This window comes from Carettochelys insculpta, chromosome 13 (genome assembly GCF_033958435.1).
Source record: "Carettochelys insculpta isolate YL-2023 chromosome 13, ASM3395843v1, whole genome shotgun sequence".
NCBI classification, from domain to species: domain Eukaryota; kingdom Metazoa; phylum Chordata; order Testudines; family Carettochelyidae; genus Carettochelys; species Carettochelys insculpta.
Genome location: NC_134149.1, coordinates 45,151,920 through 45,178,033, shown reverse-complemented (window position 1 = coordinate 45,178,033; position 26,114 = coordinate 45,151,920). Strand labels below are relative to the sequence as shown.

The 26,114-nt window shown below is 52.0% G+C and overlaps 1 protein-coding gene across 1 annotated transcript; it reads right to left on the bottom strand.

Moving 5' to 3' along the window:
• Positions 1-1,345: 1,345 nt before the first annotated feature.
• On the bottom strand, positions 1,346-24,131 carry FSIP2 (fibrous sheath interacting protein 2). Its single transcript, XM_075008140.1, has 5 exons — positions 24,030-24,131; positions 8,913-9,027; positions 4,603-6,335; positions 2,066-2,551; positions 1,346-1,357 (listed from the first exon to the last, which is right to left on the bottom strand). Exons 1-5 carry the CDS (start codon positions 24,129-24,131, stop codon positions 1,346-1,348), a joined length of 2,448 nt encoding a protein of 815 aa, XP_074864241.1.
• Between the last annotated feature and the right edge of the window lie 1,983 nt (positions 24,132-26,114).

Here is a 26,114-nt window from a genome sequence, read left to right as displayed (position 1 = left end):
CCCGAGATCAAAATGTGCATCCTAGACAAAGATCTGAAATCCGTAGTAGAGTCGGAGAAGATTGGCACCAAATGGGTGGAAATGCACCATCAAAACAAAGCTCCTAGCAGTTTAGGGGGGGCAATCCAGGAACTTACCTCACAAGGAAGAGCCCTGTGCACCCCAAGGGAGGCCACAGCCACTCTCTTGTCCCACCCTTCTGTCCTCCAGCCCCTCAACTTGCACTCTGCGCTAAAGTGGTTTCACACAGCCAATGAGTCTAACAAGAAGCTCGTTCGGTGGAGCTTGGCTCCCCAAGACTTCAGCTTTGACATAGAACGCATTTCAGGAGCTTCTAACAAAGTGGGTGACGCACTTTCTTGTGAGGAATTTCCAGACTCAGCCACTTGGGAATCTTGCTGTATATCAGGCCTTGTATTACACAAATGTTAAAGCGTTTTTGTTGGCTCTTCCAGTAGTTCATAAGAATGTCTAAGTGCGCATATATCTTGTTAGTTATGCTTTCCTAGACCTCCTGAAGGAAATTACAGCCAGTGTGGATGTCACCCCACTGTTATAATGTGGGGGGGCACGTAATGAATGAGTGCTGGGAAAGGGTTAATCTTCTGAGGTAACCTGAATCCCAGGTGAACTAATGGGAGGGAAGTAATTCTGTTTTAACTGAGAATAAATGTAGCTTCCAGGGCTTTTGTCTCTGCATGGAACAGGGAGGAAGGCCCAGAGGGAAATGTCTCCCGGGCAATTGGAATGAAAAATCAGAAGTATCCTACCCAGTACAAAATCAGCCATAGAGGTGTAAGTACTATAGGGAAATGTATAGTTAGATGCATTCAGGTTATGTTTTATTTTAAATTTGGTTGGACTTCTCTGCTCTGCATACACTTTTGTGCTGTTGTTTGATTTGATGTTTTCCCCTGTAACTTTTAAGCTAAATCCCAGAGAAATATTTTTCTCTGCATTCAACCCATGATTTATTTCCTCTTGTTTTGTGAAAAAATCTCTGTTTTTAAGCAACTAATCTGATCACAGTGTCCTAAGAGGAGTCCGTGCCTTAGACCAAATGGTCAGCTACTGAATTGCAGTATTTCATGTCTGAGCTCTCTCTGGAGGGAGGGTTAAGAGCTTGGGGTGCCCCTAGGAAGATAACCCCAGGTATATCTTCTTGGGGTAAGGGGCTGTTTATCATACTTGGGTGGTGGCTGCCTACCTTCCAGTATCCAGGGCATCTGTGACCTTGGGGAGGTTTTAGGCAAAGCCTGTGTATAGGCAAGGTGTCTCCACTCTGCAGGGTCCCACTTCCTGTACTCAAAGTGTGGCGTGGGGAAGGGACCCCTGACAGGCAGGTTCACATCCCTGCCTTTCAGAGGGCGACAGAGGCTGAGACCAGGGACCCTGTGAGGACAGCGCTCTGAACTTTGGCACATGGAGGGAGAGGGGACTTAATCCATATAGCACAGCCTCTCGGGCTGTTCTGCCATGGCTAAATAATGAGAGCAGCTGGAGAAGGGGCTGACGGGGGGACCCTTCTCCTGAGAGGTGGGAGGCCTCTGTTGAAATCTCGCCTGCCCCATGGGTAGAGAGTGGGAGGTTAGCCTGGGTCTGCTCCTCCCCAGGGCAGTGCTGTAACCACCGGGCTCCATCTTCTGCTGGCTCCCGTGTGAGTATTCTTAGCTGCCTGTCTCTCCCCACTCAGGGCAGAGGGAGGTTGGTGCCTTGTGCAGATTTGTGGACTGCAGATGTTGCTCCTGTGATTTTTCCAGGCACTGTGACACTCCACATGGAAGTGCTGAGGTCCCTCCTGGATCCTGCCCCCCCACTTCAAACAGTCAGGTACCTTTGACTAAGGGCGAGGGCAATTGCATATGGATGCTGCCTTCTGATTGTTCAGGAGGCTCTGAAACAAGGCCTAGTTCTGTGATCAATAGCCCTTTGTACAAAAATGTCCTGACTTTGAGGGTGAGCTGCTGGCCACTCAGTGGGGCTGAGGACCTGTCTTCAGTGACATCAGTGGAATTTCTCACTGACTTCGGCAGGAGTTGGATTAGGGTTCACCTGCTCCACTTACCTCATGCCGCACCTCTTCCCCCGTTGCTGGGGAGGCAGTTAAATCGTCCCATGTACCGGGCGAAGGAAGGCGGCTCAGGTCATCCTGGTCATCTTTGATTTCTCTGACGATATCTTCAATATCTTCCGGTATCGAGTTTGACAAAGCTTGGCAACACTTGCTCAAAGACAGAAACTTCTTCTGGCTGCTAGTGCTTGGCTTGACTTTGGGCCAGGAGGTTTTGCTCTCGTATTGCTGCTTCTCCAACAGCCGCGCAGACATCAGGCCCCCTCTCCCTGCTGAGCCTGGGTGGGATTGGCTCTCAAAAAGCAAGGAGGATTTGACTTTTAAAATGTTTTCAAAAGCCACCTCTCCCTCCTCCTCTGCCTCAATGTCGTGGGCAACTAGTCGCATGATAAGATCCTGCTGGTTCTCCACATCTTTCAAAAGCTCCACTTTCGCTAGGTCGGGTTTGAACATGTCCCGGAATGAGTTCCAGCTGGCAGGCTGCAATTGAGACAAAGAGCTTCATCTCAGAGTCATTCTTATGAATTTTTCCCTTTGGTTCACTAGCTAGTGAGGGAGCAAACAGGCTCCTTTCCACTTGCCTTTGGGTACTCAGTGTTTTCCCTTCTGTTGAGAACCCAGAAACCCCCAGTTTTTCTGTTAGAAATTAAGACGTTTTTAAAAAAGCCTGTGGGAATATGAAAAAAAACTGTGGGAAACCAAATGCCTGGGCACTTGCTATTTTGGGTACATTTGTCATGGACTCCAAGACTTTAAGGCCAGAAGGAGCATCATGATCATTGAGTCTGACCTCCTGCCCTAGAACAACCCCCACCCACTCCCATAATAGACCCCAATATCTGGCTGAGATCAAATCATGGTCTAAAGACTTCAGGTCACCAGGAATCCATGATTTACTCTAGTTTAAATCTAAAAGTGACTTGTCCCTCATTCTGCAGGTGAAAAAAAAACATCCCGTGTCTCTACCAGTGTGTCCCGGGATCAGTCTGATTGTAGACATGTGGGTGAGACCCACCTGCCAGACACGAATTCTGGAATGAATTCCTTGTAGGAACTCAGACCCCCTCCCTGTTTAGTGTCTTATCTCTAGCCCCTGGTGATACCAGTCACCGATCGACTACATGTCATTGGAGGTGGCCTCATCACCCCCGCCCCTCCATAGACCTATCAAGCTTGGCTGGGAAATTGCTAATTGGAGTGCATTGCCAGAAGACTGGGATTGACCCTGAACCGCTCACCTGGCAGAGAGAGGTGAATCAAACTGAAAGCAGGTTGGAACAGACCAAGGCAGACTTTGTGCTCCACTGCCAAGTGACTGGACTGAAACAGCAGCTAAGCATACGGAGATATGTATGTCTCTCATCGCACTGGAAGGGACCTCAAGAGGCCATCAAGCCCAGTCCTCTCGGCAGGATCTAGCACCATCCCCAACGTTTTTTTTTAATCTATTTACCCCAGGCCCCTAAATGGCCTCCTCAAAGACTGAACTCGCAACCTGGGCCAATGCTCAAACCACAGTGCTATCCCTCCCTCCCTCCCTCCCTCGGTATGGGGCAGTGGGGCCCTTTGCTTGGGGCCGGGGAACTCACTTACTATGCCAATCTCTGACACTAGCTAGAGACCAAAGTAGTACAAACGGGAACAACAATTCCTGTATCACAACCTGCTGTGGTCCTTCTCTAGTCACTTGGGATAGGACCAACTGCTGAATCCCATGTGCTGCTCGGCCCCCAGGTCAGGAGTTCTAGCTCTGGGCCTCTCAGGCACACTCCCAGGGGCAGACCCTGGGTCTGGCACCCTTCTTTGGAATGAGATCCTGCAGTCAGACTACTCAGACCCTGGAACAAAGTGCCTCAGTCTTTCAAAGACCTGCAGGGGCTTTGACATGTTGCCCTCAGAGATCACCTGGCCATGCCTTCAGGGACCAGGTACAAGGAAATCAAAGACCCCCAGACTTAGCGGAGGCATTTCTTATCCACACACACAGTTTCTTCTTAAAAACGCGAGAGAAGTTACAGGTCAGCAGGGAACAGCAGCTCCTGAGCACACCCCACTTAGTGTGATCTCACCGCCTTTCTGAGTGCCTGGCTTGGGGGGGCCAGCTCCCTCCTGCCTCCACTCTCCCCAGCCAGAGCTTCTGCTTCTGGTGAGGAAAAAGCTCCTTGGCCATGCTTGGCCAGCTGGTTGAGTAGAAGAACTGTGGTTCTCCCAGCAGTGGGCTGAACATGGAAGGATACCAGCTGCCCCATCTCCCTGGACTGATTTCCTTGAAAAGAATCCATTCAAAGTCAGTGGCCCTGTTGGCAACTAGCCCCGTGTCCCAGCAAGGAAGAGTCGTCATGGCTGAGGGGTCACTGTTAACTTTCTAGCACATCGCTGTTGCATGAACCTCTGCTGTCTACTTGTCAGCACCCTGGGGTGCCATTGCCCAAGCGGGCGGCTGCAGTGCAGAGGGAGGGTCACAGGGCAGCTGACTGGCGTGGTGTTCCCACCACACAACAGAGTTTGCCAGTCTCATGATGTTTGCTCACCTCCTTCGGTTTCACATCCAGCTGTCCAGACACGCCCAGGGAGGGACACCTTTCGTTCTTCGTTTTCCCTTCAGCTCTGCCCGCTTCGGCTGCAGGGCTCTTCCCCTCCAACAATGACCTCCTCAGGTCACTTAGGCTCAGACCCGTGAAAGCTAAACACGCTCTTTTTAGCTCCTCAGGAGGCTGTGTTTTTATGGAAATAACTGCTAAGTGCTCAGAGGCCATGGCTGGGTCGATTTCTAACGCTTTGTTGCCAATACATGGGGTTATTTTAATGGGTAGCCTGGGTTCTATCGGTTGCTCATGTGCATTTTCATCTCTGATTGGCTCTCTGGAAGCTTTTAGCTCGGGCTCACCCTGAAGGGAGACTTGCGCATGAACTCTGTCGACAATTCTGTCCAGCTCCATGGTGCTCTGGCTAACCATGGGTGGATTGTCCTTAAAAGCGAGTGGGAGGTGGCAATTGGAGATTTCGTTAATGATTATACTAGCGACTTGCTGAGGGAAGTTTGTTCCGGAACTTGTTACATTTTCATAAAAGTCTTGCTGAGAGCCAGATGCCTGCAGGACGGTATTGTAAATGGAGTGAGCCATTTGATTAAGGGTCTCGTTGTGCTCTGGATCTGCCACATCACCTGCTCCTTCCACGAGGCTGATTCTATGTTTGGATATTAGATTTTCCAGGGACTGTTTCAGCTTCCCAGCAACTTCACTCACGTCGCTCTTTGATAAACTTTTTCTTTTCTCTGGGCTTCTGCTGTGAGTTGTCTCTAAAATTTTAGACAAGAATCTGCTTAATATTTCCTCCACAAACATTGCCGGTAACACAGGGCTAGGAGATGTCAAGGGAGATTTAGGCATCTCTGTATCAGTAAGCATCTTTTTAACAATATTGATGGCCTCCAGCATTAATGGTGAACCAGGCAGTGGCTCTTCCTCAGGAATGGGCTGAACTTCATGTTGGGAAGTATTACTTGTCTTCAGGAAAGCTATTCTGTTAGCTAAAGCATCATTCCTGTTTGCTGGCTCTATGTGACCAGAAACGTCAGGGTCGGATTGTTTCAAAACATGCGTGCAGACGGCATTGACAGCTTCGCCGGTAGCTTTGCTGTCTTCTTCTTGTAAAGAGTCTGGTTCACTGATAACTTCACTAACCTTTATTTCGTGTTTGGAAAGGAGCACTTGCAGTGAATGCATCAGTTTAGAAGTTATGTGCTTCACCGGAGGAACAGTTTGTGCATCCAACTCCACAATCGGAAATACAGACAAAAGTTTAGGTAGAAGTTTAGCTGAAAGTTTTTCTATGATGAGAGAAGATAATTCACTAATATCAGCTGTTCCAGGGTTGGTGTGATCTGAGGGTTCGGTGAGGTCTCTAAGCATGTCGTCTACAACGTTGTCAGCTTCAACACGCTGCTGAGGTGTTAATTCTCCAGAGAAAAGGGTCTGCAATTGACTTCCCGAGGCCTCTCTTAATACCAAGTCAGCTATCGCTTCAGAAAGAATCGTGCACCCGCTTTTTAAACACTTCTCTATTGTTGAGTGGGATCCAAACTGTGACAAAAGCTTATCGTAGACTGATTCTACAGCTGTTTGAACAGCGCTGTTGCCATCTTGATGCAAATATTTATCATACTGAATAAGCAAATTCGGCTCTTTAGAGATTTCTGTCATAACCTTACTTACTAGCGCCATGTGAATGAAGTCAAATTCTGCAGTGTGATTTTCCTCTTCTGCCGTTGAAGATGTGTCCGAGTGTTCAGGGAGAATTTTAGATAACAGTTTGGTAATGACGTCTTCAAAAAATCCCCGTGGTACCCTAATAAGATGTGTGGGGGAAGTCTGGCGCTGGGTGCTGAGTTTCTCAGCCTGGTGTGAAACCTCATCAGCAATCAACCCAGATTTTAGTGGTTTAAATATAGTGGAAGATGATGCTTTGGGCAGCAGACCCTGAAATTGGTAGTCAATAACTTCCCTGCGTATTGAAGTAGCTAATGTTTCAACTGATGCACTATGCTCACTTCTTATCTCTGTATCATCTGAGGCTTCAGCCTCACTTTCCTTCAAAATGTCACATAAGCTGGAGTGAATGATTTTAGTAGCCAATGTGCTAACCTGTGCTAGGGGGACGGGACTTTCCAATGGTGGCTGTTCCTGGACTTCAGACTTTGAACACTCATTTAACATTGAATCGATTACATTTGTCATCCCCTGCAAAGGGTCTGCGGCAGTGGCTTTTGTGTCCTGGGTGTCTCTGCTATGAGGAGAAGTGATCAATTTGCTTATTAATTCATTGCACATTTCCCTCAAAAATCCAGCAGCATGAACACCATCCTGGGAGTATGCGGCCTGACTCTCAGATTCGCATGACGGCAGGAACTCCCCTTGCTCTTCACACACGGGCCCATGCCTTGCTTCCCCTTCGGGGGACTTCTTTACGCTCATTTTACAGAATGCCTTTCTTGCAAATCGCCTGCCAATCGGGGGTAGAGTCGTCTTGGAGCTCAGTGCTTGGATTGTGTCCGGTGCTGGCCTAGAAGAACTTGGCTTGGGAGCTGTTCTGTTGAAAATGGACTTTCTAATTCTCTCCGACATAGCGTGAGGACGCCGCGCAGAGAACAGACTGCGCTGGATAGTTGGCAGATTACGTGGAATTTCCTTTTTCCTTTCTGTTTTTTCCTCCGAATTAATCACCATGCCAGGGACTCTGGTAGGCAGGAAGGCTTCCCTGAAGTCAATTTTTAATGTTTTAGCAGATGTAGTGGCTCCTTCTGACATTGTAACGCTCTGACAAGGAATTGGACTATTTCCAAATGCTCTTCCAGGTTTCTCCCGAAGATTTCCAGACTTCGGTTTGGGAGCAATTGCCATCAGATTTTGACTGCATTGCTCCAGTATGGTACTGGTTATCTCGGTGGCCAGGATGTTCTCTTCGGAAACATCAGAAAATGGAGACACTTCTCTGTAGCCAGTTTCTTTTTCAGGTTTCCATTTGATGATTTCCAGAATTTTGGTAACAGCAATTTTAGCGTAAATGCTCAGTTCTGAATGGAGTCTTTGGACTTGGCAAATGGCACTGCGTATGCTGTCCCTGGTGATCAGACTGCTGACACATGACAGGTCAGAACAGCTAGGAAAGTGCTCTAATGTGGGCAGTATTCTTTTACTTGCTGTTCCTGGTGCTTTATGTTCAAATGAGAGTTCTATTTCATTTACTCCCTGAGAGGAGCGAGACCTGAGGAATGGCTTCTGTAGTGCACCAGACGTATTTTCAACAGGGAGTTTCACTATTTCAGCAAATTTACATTTAAAGTTATGTTTAAATTGCAAGGCTACAAATGATTCCAGTGTGAATATCACACTTTCCACCGTCTCTTTGGCTATTTTATCGATAGGAGCCAAAGAAAAATGAGAATCATGAGCAGGTAATTCAGCTTGCGTGAATCTACGTTTTTCTGCTTTGGAATCTCTGTGAGTGGGCTCCGAGGCAGTGGATAGGCTGGATGCCAAACACTTGTGAAAGTTATCAAACACGATTGCTACAATCTCTCTAGCGACTAATCCAATTTCCTTCTCGAAATTTTTACAGGACATCCCTGGAGCTTCGATTCCTTTAAATTTACTACAGAACAGTCTTTCGCTAAGCTCGATCGGAGCCTTCTTTAAAACGCAGACTGAATGATCCAGACCTTTTACCCTCATAAAAATGTCCTTGACCACATTCTCAGCCACCTGTAGCATCTTCATGTTGTCAGTGACATTTGCTTCTGTTCCTCTTTGCTGCTGAAATAATGTTTTTAAACCCCCTTTTTTGGGAAGGCTTTGGTTTAAGGCTGAAGAACTAGCCCCACCCATCAGACATTTTGGGGGGCTGCCATCTTTGGCTGTTGATTCAAATTTAAAATATGTTTGGCTAAATGGAGTCTTCTTTCTGGGAAACTCTGCTACAGTTCCCAAGCTCGTGACTCTCCTGTGAAACCCTGATGCCCTTTCAGGCTGAGAATGAGGGGCTGTTGCTGTTTTTCTCCTGTGAATATTGTCTGTGCACAACTCACTTTCCAGAGACACCTGCGTGCTCCTTGTGAGAGGTGTGAAAGGTGATTTTTGAGCCAGCAATGGAGATGGTTTCCCTCCTATCATCGTCTTGCAATCAGTTGGTGAGCTGCTGGGTTTTGCATCTGTCTCTCTAAAGATGACCTTTCTGGTCCTGGCGGGTGGAAATCTTTCAACCACATTAGTGCTGTCTTCACTGCAGCTACTTGAGTTCCCAGAAGAGAGGTCTGACTGATTAGCTGTTGCATGTCTCTGACCTTCAAATGTCTTTTCATACTTTGCTACAGCCGGGTACAAGATGCTTGTTACTTCAGCCAGGAACCAGGTCATTACATTCTGAATTTTACTGTTCAAGGCTTCAGTTCTGCTCTTCTGTAACAGGAGCAAAGGACAAGTTAATGTGGTCATGTGCTACAGCTTTTCCTTCTTCAAATAGTGTAAACTTCTTACTGGGTCTGATTAAAACAAATAGGATGGCCAGTAACAGCCCAAGGAACTGTGAGATCTCTCAACAGCTAGTTTAGAAATAGGCTCACCAGTGAAACCCCAGTTAGGGCCACATGGTTTCCTCTGGAGCTCGGAAGGTGTAGCAGGTGGGCATGACTCCTTTGTCTTCCAACGACCCTGGGGAAAATCTTACCCGTGCTGGAGTCCCTGGGATGTACGCCGTGACTCCAGCAGAGCCAGGATCTCACCCCTTGAGCTCAAGATGCCTGGAATCCGACCATTTGGCCCTGCTGTAGTGCCTGGGAGAGCTCAGAGTACAAGAGCTGTGAGCACGTTCTGTGGGGTGGAGTCTAACTTCCACACACTAAATTCCCTCCATTCCTACTGCAGAGAGCCACCTAGACACCCTGCTGCTCTCAGGATGATCTCTCCCCAGAGTGCCAGTGCAGGTCATTGCAGTGATTGAATTAATGAAATCAGACCTGGGGCCAGGGCCATGAAATCCAGTTAAGGGTCTGCTGCACCAAGTAACTTTGGAGAACACATTATCGCTTCCTCAGCCTAGCAGCAGCAGGCTTCAGGGCCTCGCAAATCACCTTCTCCTGGGACAAGAACTCAGAGTTGCAGAGGACAGGTATATTCCTAAAAGTAACTGGTTAATTTGCATCCGACACACCAGTCCTTGAACAGAGGTGGTCACAAAGAGCATGTAGGCAGTCCATCTTTCTGGATCTCAGCACAAGCACCAGTGCCTACTTGTTTCCCAGGAAACAACTCTGCCTCAAAGATGGACTGTAGGCAGAAAGCAAGTGCAAATGCACTCCCTATTTGCCACATCCTCTCCCAGAAGAAGATGCATCACAAAACTAACAACAATACAACATTTCTTCTGCGACTTTGCCCTGCTCCTCACACACTACAGAAAAGAAATTACAAGAGTGTGCATAGCAGTGCCATTGGTGACTTATACATAACAATGCATTTCATACCTGCCACATGACAACATGCACCTGTTACACTGGGGTTTGCATCTGAGATCTGCATGTGTGCTCAGCTCATACCTGAAAACACATTCTTTGCTTGTTCAGGATATTACTCCCAATGTGGTCGAAAGGCTCTGGAGAGACCATCGACGAAATTAATGTTTTCTCTCCATTAAGTGATGGCCGACTAGAGGCATTAGCTTCTGGTGAAAAAAAAAATTACAAAAATCTCCAGGCATTTAACTGTTACATATAGAAAATGTGATGGTGTGGGGCTGTGGGGAGCTAAGAGGGATTTTCGTGCCATGAGTTTGAGATGAATGCCTTGCTCACACGTGGACGAGCCAGGAGTAAATTATACCGAATAGTCCTAAATCGAGTGGTGCTGTAGTGAAATGTTTTTCCTGTACTATACTACTGTGTACTTTATGCCATTTATTTTGTGCATTTCTGGGCCTTCTGTCAGGCTCACTGGTATTTGAAATATATTACATGTTGGTCCTCCCTGCTCTGGCACCCTCAGTCCCAAACCGGGGAGTTGGCTGGATCAGGGGAGGTCACCGCCAGCCCTCTGCTGCCAGCCTCTGGGCTCTCCCCTGGCTGATTGGTTCCCCTGCTGGCTGCCAGCCCCTGCTCCCAAGCTCGCCGCGTGACTGCTGGCACCCTGCCATTGGTCTGGCTGGGCTACATGCCCTGCTGGGCTCCTACACCCACCTGGGCTCCCAGGCACCAGCCTCCCCTGCCTCCTGGTTGGGTTCCTGGCCCGGGCAGGGCTGCTAGCCCTACTGCCACCAGTCCACCTGGGCTCTCGGCCATCGGTCCTCCTACCGGTGGACTTGCAGCTGCTGGGGCTCTCTGGACATGGAACATCTGTGGTCTGGTTGTTGGACCAGAGAGTCCTGAACAGAGAGGCCCAGCCTGTAGTTTCTGTGCAGACAATGGCATTAGTATGTGCACAAGTTAGCAACTTCCACCAGTGCATGAATTTTAAATGCATCTCAGAGTTATCGAATCACAAGGGTTTACGCAGCAGTGAGGAAAAGTGACGCCTCCAAGTGCATGAGGTTCCCTCCTGCGCAGAAAGAGTATTGGCTCAGGACTGGTTCCAGCCACTGGCCCCGTTCTCAATGAGTGAGGTGGGCTCAGGTTCAGGTGTAATTTTAAACCCGTTCCGTCAAAGCAGCGCCGATGCCAGCGTGAATGCTCTTATTGCAAGTTACGTTTAGTGTAAACAATATGTGCTGGAGCTGGGCTAAGCAGAAATAAGACGCTTTTAAACCAGTAGAAAAATTCAGGGCTTTGCACTGATTTAACTACACTGCTTTAAAAAACATTTTAATTTAAACTGGTGCAACTTCTTCCTGTGGACACGACCTTCGGCACCTTTGGCCTGGGATAGAAGTAGCCCTTTTCTTTATGCCCAGAGGTCTGGTCCCACTGGCATTGCATTTAAAACACTTAAGTATATCTTGTGTGTTGCGGGGAGGGGCCAGGCCCCGGGTGCCCTTTGCCTATGTCTGTTTATGGGGGTGATCACTTTGCCTAGCTGAGAGGTGGGCGGTGGGGCGGGAGGAGGAGAGAAGGAGGCCTGTGCTGGCCAGCCATGGCTAAAAAGGAGCATCTGAATGCCTTTATTAATCCCATTCTTTATTTATATCCCTCTGCCATGGTGGCCCCTCTTATTCATCTCCTCTAAGCTTTTCAGTCTCCTGCATACTGAAGTCTCCGCGTGCCTCGATCGTCCCTTTGAATTTTAAATATAAGCCCCCCCACGCCCACTCTGCTTTTTAGGAAAGCCTCACCACTTGGCTGCAAACTTCCCAAGCTGTTCATAAGCTCAGTGTGCGGCTTGCAAGCAACACACTGTGCTTTTGGACGGCTGAGGAAGGACAAAGTAGAGATTCTGGATGTGTAAAAGACAGTGTGACCTAGTGGCTAGACTGAAGGACTGAGGTACAAGAAAGCTTGGTTCTGTCTCCAGTTCTGCCACTTGCCTGCTGGCTGACTTGGGCAGGACTGAGGTTTGGCAGGGGGTGGGTAAGCTGTGTGAGAAGGGGACGTTCTGGAATTGATGGCGTCTTTGCAGATGCTGGGCACAAGGGAGGAGGGAGGGCTGTACCCATTATTCTTGTAATGGCAGTCCTCGGTAAGGGCTTACCCTGAGCCTTGTCATGACTTTCAGCTTCTTCATTTTGATAACCATCCTCCTGCAGCTTTCTCAGGTGGAATGCCATTTTCTTCTCTAGCTTTGCTTGCCTCTATTTACGTGTAATGCGAAAGTGCCGTTTAACATGAGATTTCCATTGCAGAGAGCAAAGAATGTTCTCATCCACTTAGAAGTTTCAATTTTTATCATATCTTCTAATCTATGAGATGGTCTTATTTGATGTTGTCAACAAATGTAACTATCCACCTATGTACATCATCTCTTTCACCCCCTCCGTGTTTCTCCTCCCAACAGAAGTGTTGTATTAAATGGCTTTGCACCCATTTGCTCCCAAACTTTTACCTGTCTTTTCAGCGTCTTTTTTCCCCTGTCTTTTAAAAATGCAGCCAGCGCAGGCAGTTCCAGCTGGTTCTAGAGGAGCTGTGTGTTCCACCCATGAAGTGCAGAATTCTCAGCTGTGGTCAGCTTTCTGTGCTGGGCAGCATTAATGACTGCCCCACTCTATGAACGGCTCTTGTGATATTAACAGCAGAATCCTGATTCCCAAAGGTATTTAGTTTTCCAGCTCTCAGTAATTTTGATGGGAGCTAGGCACCTGAGTCCTTCGCAGGGGCTTGGCCTACTGTCCTGTTCTGGGGCAGAGGAGGGTTAAAGGCGAGAGGGTTCTACATACCTGTCTAGCTTTTTTGTCTCTGCTTTTCCTTTGTAGCTGTTCAGTTCTCGAGTCGCGTTGAACGTCCTCGCTGATTTGCAGAAGAAGTAACATTTCCTTTTTTTTCCATGCCTAAGGATCACAAATTTGCCAGGCTGCACCACAAGGTAATACCTGAAAGTGGAGGCTCCGACTTCCCTCCAGCTGCAGGGTGCTTGACACCCCACTCCTGCTCCAGACCCCACCCACATCCCATCTCATCCCTTCTCACAAGCCCTACCCTGCTCTGCCCTCACCCTGCCCCCATTCCACCTGTTCTCCCCATCCTCCCACCCCTACCCTGCCTCTTTCCCACCTCCTGCCCTGAGCTCGCCCCAGCCCCGCTCCTCTCCCTCCTGGCACTTGCTGAATGCTGCAAATCAGCTGTTTGTGGGCCTCTGGAACTGCTGGGGTGGTGGAGAGACTCCAGCTCCGCCCCTTCTGGTTCCCCTGCCTGCTGGATAGCAGGACAAGTATCCCCCCGGACAGTTCACAAATCCCTAGATTTCAAGGCCAGAAGGGACCACGGTGAGGGTTTAGTCCCGGGTGTCCAACACGGAGCCCACAGGCCAGAATCTGGCCCATGGTGCCTTTTTATGGAGCCTGCACAGCAGGCAGTGGTGCCAGGATTAAAAGGTGGCTGGGCGGCACCAAGCTGCAGGTGTCTCTTTAAGGAGCCATTTGCGTCTCCCGCCTCTGCCTCCTGACTCTTCCGCTGGCTCCCGTACAGTACGGTGGGGGGTACGCGTGCTGGAGCCTCATGCAGCTCTGTGAGCAGGAAAATGCTCAGAGCCGCGGCAGCGCTGCGTGCTGCTCTGCACATAACGTCCCTTCCCAGCGCTTGGAGGGAGACGTGAGTGGTGGCATTTAGGGCTCCATTTTGAGCCAGCTCTGCCTTATCTCCCTTCTTACCAGCATCGTTTGCATCCAGAAACATTCCACTTCTATCTGTTTGGCCCCTACAGATGGCCATTGGCACAAATCCCACTCCTGAGACTGCCAGACACCTGACTGTAGTTTAATTGTCGCTGCCCTGGTCCTGGGGTGTCAGAGAGCCGGGCGGGGGGAGGGAGTACCTTTATTTTCCATTGGTGAAAGAGATGAGCTTCAGCGCATGCAGACAGGAAGAGCTCTGTGGCAGGCTGGACGTCTGTCTCTTTCACCTGCACTAGTTCATGCAGTAAAAGGTGTTGCCTGACCTCCCTGGTCTCACAAGGGCCTGATTGTGAATGCAAATCAGGCTAGAACCCTCCACTTCACTGATTCAGCAGGAGTGTTGCCATTGACTCCAGAGGCGCCAGGCTTTCATCCCAAGCGCTGACTGAGTGCTAGAATCTGGGACTCTAAAACCAGGTGCAAAACAGGGTAGCAGGGTCCAGAAATGTGAACCTTAAAATGTGAGTATGGAACTGTGTCCGGGTTCCGCCTAACTGGACTCTCACCTATTGAGTTTAAAAATGGGCAGTTTTCTTTCTGTGAGTTATACGCAAACACTTATGCCCGTGTCTTACACCAGGCACGTATCAAGTCCTGTTAAATGCAATGAAACTGCTCACATGCTTGGGGTTAAGCACACACATAACTGTTTGCAAGATAAGGGTCATATTCTTCAACTCTTTGACATCTTTGTGGACTTGCCAGAACACTCAGTGGCTCCTGGCAGCTTTACGCACTTGTCAGGCGTCCCTCTACGGCGGGTAAGCCGCGCACATATCTGTCTTTCTGTTTCTTGTTTCTAACCTCTTCCATTTTTTTACGAAGATGAAGTTGTTTCTTTTTGTTTTGGCCACGTTGCTTTTTCTCTCCCTCGACCCATTGAAGGTGGTGGTTTCCTTCTGCAGTGGTCTTGATTTTTTCCAATTCCTTATTAATCGCATCTAAATCTCTTTTAGGAAAAGCATAAATAATTGGTTGGAATCGGTTGTGATGATCTCTCCCAGTCAAGCTTCCGCTAAGCTGCTTTGCCTGGGTTTCTGTTTATCTAAACCATGTGGAAAGTTTAGAACTGACTTCACAAAGTTCCTAACAAGATTTATCCCCAGCTAATAAACAAATCAAAATCAGAATGAGGTATTTGCACTTGGCATAGAAGGAAATGGGGCCCAATCCTGCCTTGCAGCACTGGGCAGGTCTGTACTGACACTGTCAAGTCCATATGGTGCAAATTCATTGAGTGTCCTGTACCTGTTCCTCATCTGTCCCTCCGGACCATGTCCATTTGGCCTCTCCTGTAAGAGCCGCTCTGAAAGGCAGCAGGTGTCACCTCCTTCTGGAAGCAGACGGCCTCCTTGTCGTCTTGTCACATGTTTTTCAAGAGTTCTCTGAAAATGGAGCATTGGCTGTAAAGGCTGTTCACCAGGAACGCCTTCGGCAGGCGCCAATCGACGTGCTGATTCTCAGATTGACCCTGCGCTGATGGCCCAGTGCTCCATTTCACCCCCACATTGGCAGAGTGGGGAGGGACCTTTCTGCCGTTGCTGGGCCGCAGCAGTCCCTGCCGCTTTGGCAATGAGCAATCAGACCGGCAGCCAGGCCTGGATCCGGGTGGAACTGAAAATCAGCCTGCTCTTGAGGGGGACGTTGCAAGTGGGAAAACAAAGGACCTCTGGTGCGGGAACTGGTGGGGGCGACAGGGCCACCTCCCTGCCCCTCCCATTTTTGACAAGAGAAACATACAAGTTTGTCTATGCCTGGAGGTCCCAAATTTACCACTTCCCCCTTATGCACCAGGCTTGTTACCCTGGCACAGAAAGCTGTCAGCTTGGCTTGACTTGCACTTTACACATCCTGTTCTCCACCACCTTAACATCCCAGCGCTTTGCAAACGGGTGCCCTTGTTATTGGCCATGTCTTCCCTTTCCGCTCTCTGAGGCCTGACTGCCGACACTGCGGCCAGAGGTGTAATTCCAGCACGTGCTCCCTCTGCCCAGGCTCGTGCGCGGTGTAGGGGTGCGGATGGTGGCCTGGCCTAGCTGGCCTCATGCACGACTAAGGCCTTGGACAACACTGTGCTCAGCAGCTTGTCCAGCTTGCTGCCTACCGCAGCAGCGGCTACCTGGCTATTTCCAGGGTGTCAGAGCTAGAGCTGGAGCGTGCGCAGCTACGGGAGGTGGAAGCTACAAAACCTGGGCCAGCGTCCCCGTCTGAGGGACACTGTGACCTCCTAGCCACGCTGCCTGGGCAAGGGGCTGCAGAGCAGCCCCAGCACAATCCCTAGGGCAGCTCTGTTTGAAACCAGCCTGGCAGGACAGCGCCCTGGCGGGGGGTGGAGGGGGGTCTTGGCATCAGTGTGATCATTTGTCTCTAGCCTGGCTGGGCTGCACTCAGGCCAGCGCACAAGGAGGCGGCGCCGCTAACCGTGGGGACGGCCCTCTCGGTCTCTGAGCTGCACGCGGTTACGTAGCCGGGTGGGTGTTCCTGCCTGCGATCGCTTTGCTTTGCTTTCCCGCTCCCAGTGCACGGCTGTTTCCTGTTCTGACCTGTGGGGTCAGACCCTGAGAAGCTCCAGTTCTACCTGGTCAGCTAAGCGAGGTGTTCGTAGAGGTGTTTCTCGCGCTGCGCTGTGTGTAATGACGCTGTCCCTAGGCCCCGTTCAGCAAACTGCTCCGGTGGGGTTGGGGGGTAGCTGCTTATCGCACCCCCGGGGGCTGCTCAGCACTGCAGGGCTGGGATGGGCTCCCTGCCTGCCTGGCTCTGCGCAGCGCCCAAGGAGCAGCTGGCAGCCCTGGGGCCCTCGAGCTGCTTCTGCCCCACCTGCTGGTGCCAGTTCTGCAGCTCCCATCAGCTGGGAACCGAGGGCAGAGCCTCTCCCCATCCGGAAATCACAGCCATTCTGGGGGACACCTGATGGAAGTACCAGCCAGCTGGCGCCTGCACCCCAAGCGCATACCCCTCCCTGCCCTCACCCCCACTGCACCCCCATTCCATGCCCCATCTCTGATCCCCCCTCCCTGCTCTCACCCCCACTGCACCCCCATTCCCTGCCCCATCTCTGATCCCCCCTCCCTGCCCTCACCCTCACTGCACCCCCATTCCCTCCCCCATCTCTGATCCCTCTCCCTGCCCTCACCCTCACTGCACCCCAATTCCCTGCCCCATCTCTGATCCCCCCTCCCTGCCCTCACCCCCACTGCACCCCCATTCCCTGCCCCATCTCTGATCCCCCCTCCCTGCCCTCACCCTCACTGCACCCCCATTCCCTCCCCCATCTCTGATCCCTCTCCCTGCCCTCACCCTCACTGCACCCCAATTCCCTGCCCCATCTCTGATCCCTCTCCCTGCCCTCACCCTCACTGCACCCCCATTCCCTGCCCCATCTCTGATCCCCCTCCCTGCCCTCACCCCCACTGCACCCCCATTCCATGCCCCATCTCTGATACCCCTCCCTGCCCTCACCCTCACTGCACCCCCATTCCCTCCCCCATCTCTGATCCCTCTCCCTGCCCTCACCCCACTGCACCCCCGTTCCCTGCCCCATCTCTGATCCCCCCTCCCTGCCCTCACCCCCACTGCACCCCCATTCCCTGCCCCATCTCTGATCCCCCTCCCTGCCCTCACCCTCACTGCACCCCCATTCCCTCCCCCATCTCTGATCCCCCCTCCCTGCCCTCACCCCCACTGCACCCCCATTCCCTGCCCCATCTCTGATCCCTCTCCCTGCCCTCACCCCACTGCACCCCCGTTCCCTGCCCCATCTCTGATCCCCCCTCCCTGCCCTCACCCCCACTGCACCCCCATTCCCTGCCCCATCTCTGATCCCCCCTCCCTGCCCTCACCCTCACTGCACCCCCATCTCTGATCCCCCTCCCTGCCCTCACCCCCACTGCACCCCCATTCCCTGCCCCATCTCTGATCCCCCCTCCCTGCCCTCACCCCCACTGCACCCCCATTCCCTCCCCCATCTCTGATCCCTCTCCCTGCCCTCACCCTCACTGCACCCCACTTCCCTGCCCCATCTCTGATCCCCCCTCCCTGCCCTCACCCCACTGCACACCCATTCCCTGCCCCATCTCTGATCTCCCCTCCCTGCCCTCACCCTCACTACACCGCCATTCCCTGCCCCATCTCTGATCCCCCTCCCTGTCCTCACCCCCACTGCACCCCCATTCCCTGCCCCATCTCTGATCCCCCTCCCTGTCCTCACCCCCACTGCACCCCCATTCCCTGCCCCATCTCTGATCCCCCTCCCTGCCCTCACCCTCACTGCACCCCCATTCCCTCCCCCATCTCTGATCCCTCTCCCTGCCCTCACCCCACTGCACCCCCGTTCCCTGCCCCATCTCTGATCCCCCCTCCCTGCCCTCACCCCCACTGCACCCCCATTCCCTGCCCCATCTCTGATCCCCCCTCCCTGCCCTCACCCCCCCACTTCACCCCCATTCCCTGCCCCCTCTCTGAGAACCCCTCCCTGCCCAAACTCCCCACCTGGAGCTCACATCCCATCCCATCCCCTCCCACACCCCAGCCCCCTGTCCCAGCCTAGGGAAAGTGAGCGGGGGTGCATGAGAGCAAGTGCCAGAGGGATGCGGGTTGAAGTGAGTGGGGATGGGGCGGAGGAGGCGTCTGGGGCCAGGGCAGGGCAGGGCAAGGGGGTTGTTTTGTGTGGTCGGAAAGTTGGCCGCCCTAAGCATGTGCTTCGGCTCCATCCGTTCCCAGTGGCCGTCCAGCCGGCAGAAAGGAGCACGTGTGCGTTCCTGTTAGGCACGCTCTGGAGGGAAAGCGAAACCCTGTCTCTAGCACAGCGCTGATGGAGCCAAGGGTGCGCCAGCCTGTCCTCAGCTTGCACAGCCCCATCGCTCTTCCTGCACAAGCAACTGGCCCTAAGCCACCGGAGCTCTCCTGCCGGCCATGGGAAAGACGCGCTCTGGCCCTTCCCCGCACTCCAGCAGGAGAAGGAGCATCTGCTGCGTCCAGCCGGCCATCAGCAGACAGTGCGTGCCGCTGCTTCGCAGAGGGGCAGGCACAAGCTGTTGCCATGTGTTGGCTTGTTGCAAGGCAGCCTGCTTGTGTGGGTTGGCTGCCGGCAAGGCCATGCAGCACTGCCTGCCGGAGCGTTGTGCGGAGGCCAAATAAGCTACAAGGTGTCATGGGTGTGAAGGTCAAAGCTCTCTCTCTTGGCCCAGCCCTGGTTCCCACTGAAGTCGACAACTAAGCTCCTGGGGTATCTACTGGAGTTTGTCAAACACCCTCCCCCACCCATCACTGCCACCACGCGATTTAGCCTACTTTGTTCTCGCTGATGACACAGCTGCCTTGTCCGCATGTCTGCAGGCTGTCGGAGTGCTTGTAGTAGGAACACAGACGAGGGTGGTGGAGACTCATGTGTTTCCTGGTCATTATTTGACAGAAAGGGTCCCCGAGATCCAACTTCTTAGAAGGTTGATAGAGCTGCAAAAGTAAGGACAGAATATCAGCTGCCTGCTCAAGAGGGCCGTGCCAAAGCTCTGCGTGCAGCCAGGCCAATGCACTAAAACAGCATCAGCTCAGCTTAATTCCTGGCTTAGGCAGAATTACAGGAGGTGCAGGAGCCTGTGAGGCAGAGGGGGAGGGGTGGTGGCCCGGGGCCCGTGCCTGGCTGCCCACCCCGCCCCTCGGGCTGGCCCTGCTGGCACCTGCAGAAAGCAAAAACCCAAAACCTGCCTTGCTCAGGGAGCTGCTGCTGAGGCAGCAATTGGATCAACTGAGCAGCTCAAAGCTCAGAGGAAAACAAGCATTCTGAGGAACCGGGAACCGGAAACAGAGCGGACCAGTACGAAGCTGTGGATGTGATATACCTTGACTGCAGCAAGGCTTTTGATACCGTCTCCCACAACATTCTTGTCCATAAGTTAAGGAAATATGGATTGGATCCTTGGACTATAAGATGGATAGAAAGCTGGCTTGATGGTCGGGCCCAACGGGTAGTGGTCAATGGCTCAATATCTGGATGGCGGTCTGTTTCAAGCGGAGTGCCGCAAGGCTCGGTTCTGGGGCCGGTGTTATTCAACATTATTAACGACCTGGATGAGGGACTGGATTGCACCCTCAGCAAGTTTGCAGATGACACAAAACTAGGGGGAGAGGTAGATACCTTGGAGGGTAGAGAGAGAATCCAGAGGGACCTGGATAAATTGGAGGACTGGGCCAAAAGAAATCTGATGTGGTTCAATAAGGAGAAGTGTAGAGTCCTGCACCTGGGGCGGAAGAATCCCAAACATTGTTACAGGCTGGGGACCGACTGGCTCAGCAGCAGTACGATGGAAAGGGACCTAGGGGTTATGGTGGATGAAAGGCTGGATATGAGTAAACAGTGTGCCCCTTTAGCCAAGAAAGCTAACGGCATACTGGGGTGCATTAGGAGGAGCATTTCAAGCAGATCTAGAGAAGTAGTTATTCCTCTTTATTCGACACTGGTGAGGCCACATCTGGAATATTGTGTCCAGTTTTGGGCGCTCCAGTATAAAAAGGATGTGGATTTGCCGGAGCAGGTTCAGCAAAGGGCAACAAAAATGATTAAGGGTCTGAAGCACAAGACCAATGAGGAGAGGCTGAGGGATTTGGGCTTGTTTAGTTTACAGAAGAGAAGACTTAGAGGTGATTTAATAGCAGCCTTCAACTTCCTGAAGGGGAGCTCTAAAGAGGAGGGTGAGAAACTGTTCTCAGTAGTGTCAGATGGCAGAACAAGGAGTAATGGTCAAAAGTTGAAGAGGGAGGGGTGTAGGTTAGATATTAGGAAAAACTACTTCACCAGGTGGGTGGTGAAGCATTGGAATGTGTTGCCTACAGAGGTGGTGGATTCTCCAGCCCTTGAGGTTTTTAAGTCCCGGCTGGGCAAGGTCCTGGCTGGGATGACTTAGTGGGGGTTGATCCTGCTTGAAGCAGGGGGCTGGACTCCATGACCTCCTGAGGTCCCTTCCAGCCCTGTGGTTCGGTGGTTCTGTGAAGCTACAGAAACACGCTGCACACCAAAGGCCAGGCCCATGCAGTGGGCAAATTACTGGAGCCAGCCTGAATGGCCCCAGTTCCAATGGGGAGCTGCCTTTGCTGGGTCAGTCATTATCCAGCCGGAGGCTGTGGTGCTGGGCAAGGCTCAGGATCCTCTCTGAAATCAAAAGGAGTTGGTGCTGTCCAGAGCCTCTTACAATCCTGCCACTAATTTACTTGCTTGAATATAGATCTGGGAGGGGATGTAGCCTGACTCTCTGGTGGTAGCACTCCGAGGTGGAGCCGAAGGTGGGAGTTAGCATCAGACCAGGCTGCAGTGTATGAAGAAGGTAGTCACCAGTGCAGGTCCTTCCCTGAGAAGGTGTTCTAGGTTTTTCAGCACCTGTTCAGGAATTCCTGGACTTTGCCAGCATTTAGGCTCTGCCTTACAAAGGCACTAAGGGATTTGGGCTCCTAATTTCCTTAGATGTGGTTGAAAATCTCAGCCTATTTGCATACAAGGACATGCCTCAATTATAGGCTGTATCTGAGCTCTGTACAAGGGAAGCAGGACTAGCAGGTAGACAATGGCAGCCGAGTTTTCCAAATTGGTATCGCGTGTTAGTCTGTATCTTTGAGAACAACAAGAAGTCCTGTGGCACCTTTTGGACTAACAGATATTTTGGAGCATGAGCTTTTGTGGGCAAAGACCCGCTTCATCAGATGCCAAATTGGTATTGCTGCTTCCCTTGTACAGAGCTCAGATACGGCCTGTAATTGAGGCATGTCCCTGTGTGCAAATAGGCTGAGATTTTCAACCACATCTAAGGAAATTAGGTGCCCAAATCCCCTAGTGCCTTTGTAAGTCAAAGCCTAAATGCTGGCCAAGTCCAGAATGTATGGTCTGCAGCCACCTTCCGCAAGGAGCTGAATAGTTTCCCATGTGAGCTTTCTTTTGGACCAGCATTTCTTGTTGACTAGGCAATCATAAAGGCACTTGAGATCCAGAGAATGTCTGGGCCTCGCTGCTCTTTTTCGGTACTAGGAATTTGGAATTTCTTCTTTTTCCCAGAAGAAACTCCATGGCTTTTTTTTGTCTTGCCTGCAGCATCTTTGTCTGATAAAAAGGTGCCCAAGAACAGTAGAACTTTGTTAAACCTCATTTTTTCTTTTTAAAACATTTTTAAAAATATTGTAGAGGTTGAACCTCTCTAGTCCGGCACCCTGGGGACCTGCCCAGTGCTGAACGAGAGATTTTGCCTGACCGCCGGAGGTCAATATTGTCTAGCAGCATTACCAACACTTCCACTGCTTATTGAGCTCTTAGAAGATATTTAAGGGTAAATTAGGCTAGGTCTACACCAGCTGTGGAAGATTAAATGCTCATGTTCGATCTTCCGGGCCGCCGTTTTGTCCATGTGCGAAACAGCAAGTTCTGGAGTTAATGTCGAACCTGGAACTCCTTGCGAGCCGCCAGGATTAAGGCATGTCGGCAGGAGGGGGATCCCATCAGCATTCTGCAGTGAAGACGGGGACTGATGTTGACGGCTGCAAAATAGATTTTAGGTTCGCAATTGTCGTACCTAAAATTGTGCAGCAGCCATTGACATTCCTGGTGAGTGTAGAGGTAACCCTAGGGCTAAATAACAGCATGGAACACTGAGAGCCAGGACCAGGGGCTGGAAACAAACTTTCTGGGACCACAGGAAACTTGGCTACACCCATGATAAGTAGTCGTCCAGCTAACGAAACTCACGCTGGCTTACCTATGCTGCTTGACTAGAGAGGTCCAGTCTGTCTTCGGTTTAAGAAATTCTGTTTTGCTAAGATAAGCAATTTTCACATGGGCCACTTGGTCTACGTGCTTCACTTCAAATTGTGCAGCATGTTGCTGCGATAGTGATTTGTTACATGATGGAGGATAGTAAAAGCTTCTGCTATCCCCTAGCATACTCTGCCCGCGTAGCGGCAGGAGTGAGGCATGAAGAAAATGGGATGTTTTGTCGCTTACTGTAGTAAAGTTTTTACCTCCTTGCCCGAGTGTGTGGAATAGAGCAACGTACTGGAGCCTGGTAGCAAAGGCAGCTTGGCCCCAAGAGGCATATCCAGGAGTGGATTCGGGGCTAAAGCTGGCAGTCGTTTTCTGTGCCTGACCTAGAAAGAAAACACAGTGGCGGGATTTCAGTCTGGGCAGGTGTCAGAAGCCAACCCACCTGTTGCAGCAGAGAGCACAGGGCACAGTGTTCGGAGGGTGCACCATAGAAAGCTGGTCTCCGGGTCTGAGTGCAGAGTCATTGGGAAGGCTGTGCACCTGACTGTTCTCGCAGGCCAGGTACTGAAACGCCTAAGGGCCTGGTACGACACCCGCCGAGGTCCGTGGGAAGAAGGGGATGAGAGTGAGAGGCTGAGATACTGCGCTCCGCAACCTAATTTCAAATCCATAACCCCCAGGGAACGTCGGGGTGAAGTTCAGAGCAGCCCAAGAAGCAAATACCCAGCAAACGTGGGGAGAGCGAGTGGCAGCTCAGCTGCATGAGTCACACTTCAGCTTCTGGTTTAATAAGTATTCTCTGTGGCGCGTCACCCTCCCAGTGGACCCCAACCCACATCGCCTCTTCCTCCTCCCCCCTGCTCCCAGAAAACCAAACCCACACACCTCCCTCTGCCCTGCTCCCCCTGGTCTGGCCAAGGGTAGGTCACCACTCACCTGCTCCCGCCTCTCACGGCCTTCCCTTCCCTCCCTTACTCCCACACCTCCCCCCGGCTTCACTCACCCCTGCTCCCACGCCTCCCCCGGCTTCACCCACCCCTGCTCCCACGCCTCCCCCGGCTTCACTCACCCCTTCTCCCACGCCTCCCCCGGCTTCACCCACCCCTGCTCCCACGCCTCCCCCGGCTTCACCCACCCCTGCTCCCACGCCTCCCCCGGCTTCACCCACCCCATCTCCCATGCCTCCCCTGGCTTCACCCACCCCATCTCCCATGCCTCCCCCGGCTTCACCCACCCCTGCTCCCACGCCTCCCCTGGCTTCACCCACCCCACCTCCCATGCCTCCCCCGGCTTCACCCACCCCTGCTCCCACGCCTCCCCTGGCTTCACCCACCCCTGCTTCAGACAACTCCAAGGCAATTCCTTGTGCCCCTGTTCCAGCTCCCCCAAGCCTCCCTCGTGCCCCTTGCTCACCTTGTCTACCTCCTCTGTCCCCCACAGCTCATCCGCAGTCCAGGAGTGGGCACTGAGGTAGTGCTCCATGGCTGTCTTCAGCATCCCCCGCCGGGGACCCATCGCGCTCACCTCCCCTGACTCCAGCTCCAACTGCCATGGCTGCACTGCGTTCTAGAACGGCTGAGCGCCTCGCCCAGGCAGTGTGGGCTCACAATGGCCAGCCAGCCGCGGGTGCAGCATTGGCGGGGGTGGTTGCCGGAGAACCTGACTGGTCCCTCCACCCTTCCTGGTGCAGAGGCTGGGCCCGGGCTCCCTGCAGAGACCCTCACCACTGTTCCTTGAGATGCTGATCCCACTCCTATTGTTTTCTACAGCAAAACTTCCACTTACTCTGATGGGAATGGGGTCAGGCCTTACCAGCCTGCCCGGCTTGTTCCCCTTGGGGCACACAGCCACTGCAGGCCAGGGGGCAAATGTGTCTGTGGCCTGGAGCCAGGGATTGTCGTAGCAGCTGCTCTGGGCAGTGGGAGACAGGTGCCCCTCCCTCCGGAGTCCTCCTTTCACAGTATTACAGCCGACCGTCTAGCTCTGCTTTGAAGTTAAGCTTTGCTGTGGCCGTGGGAATCACTTACACAGCACCATCCTACACACGGCGGGACTGCAGAAACTCCACATACGATAAAATCAGAGGAACGGCCACCCTGGGTCAGACCAAAGGTCCATCCAGCCCAGTTGGCCACTGCCGACGGTGGCCAAGCCCAGGTGCCCTGGAGGGAGTGAACAGAACAGGGCTGTTGTCCAGAGATCTGTCCCTTGTTATTCATACACCGCTTCTGGCAAGCAGAGGCCAGGGACACCCTCTGCCCACCCTGGCTGACAGTCATTGATGGACCTGTGAATTTATGCAGTTCTGTTTTAGAGCCGTTACAGTCTTGTCTTCACAACATCCTCTGGCAAGGAATACCACAGGTGGCTGTGCTGTGCGAAGATGTCCTTCCTTTGGTTCGTTTTAAATCTGCTACCTGTTGATTTCACTTGGTGACCCCAGGTTCTTGTGTTATGGGAACAAGTAACTAGCTCTTCTTTATTCACGTCCTCCATACCTGTCATGCTTTTATAGCCTTCTGTCATATCTCCCCTTAGTCCCCTCTTTTCCAGCTGAAAAGCCCCAGTCTGCTCATATGACAGCCCTTCCAAGCCTCTCATCATGTATTGTTGCCCTTTTCTGAACCTTTTCCAGTTCCAATATGTCTTTTACTGAGACGGGCCCACCCCATCTGCACACCGTGTTCAAGCTGTGAGAATACCAGGGATTTGTATAACAGCAATAGATTTTCTGTCCATTTCCTAATGATTCCCAACATTCTGTGTGTTTTTCTGAGGGCAGAACAGCTAAACCTGGAAGGCGATACCCAAGACCCGGTGTGCACTGCTGCAAGCTGAGCCTAAGTTCTGCATCAAGGAGCTTATTCAGCTGTTGAGTCCCACACAGGGTCTTATGGGAGAATTTTGTGCCCAGCTATTGGCACAGGTGTCCCCTGCTAGCTCCTTCTACCAGTCATCCCCACTGACCTGCTGCTGGGGTAAGCAGCTGGGCACAACGATTCTCATATTGCTCTGGTGTGACCATTGCGCTTTCTGACACTCTAATAGCCCTAGAGTGTGGCTGTGATGGAGACCACCATTTTTTCCCCTTCTCCACAGTTGTATCTGCAAAGCCCAGGCCCTAGGAATTGTTCTGGAGGGCGGGCCACCCCGTGGAAACCAGATCTGCCTGGCTACAGAGCTGAGCATCTTTCACCACGAGGCACTTCCAGCGTGTGGAATTGGTTGCGTGGGTGCCGTGCAGGAGCTGGGAAGGACCCACGCAGTCCCCTCTTGGCACCAACTGAGACAATTGTCGTAAAATGGAAAACCACTCGTCAGACATAGGGCCTGGTGTTACTCACGGGAGGAGGCCTAACGAGGTCAGCTGTGCGGCTCCTGGGAGCAAGGGCGCTTAGGTTTTCTGAGGAGGAGAGGAAAAAGAAATGTCTCGGGTGACAATGGTGGGACTGTGCTTTTCAGGTTGTGGTCAGTGTGTTCTCCTGGGCTACCCTGGCG

Bases quoted from the DNA above. Each gene is read 5' to 3' on its own strand.
- FSIP2 (XM_075008140.1), bottom strand. From the start codon at position 24,131: ATGGGTCCCCGGCGGGGGATGCTGAAGACAGCCATGGAGCACTACCTC. The intron at 6,336-8,912 runs GTCAGAGACATG...CTTCAACGGCAG, and splicing joins GTATGAAAAGACATTTGAAG to AAGAGGAAAATCACACTGCA. The intron at 2,552-4,602 runs GTGAGCAAACAT...TCTCAATTGCAG, and splicing joins TGGATGTGAAACCGAAGGAG to CCTGCCAGCTGGAACTCATT.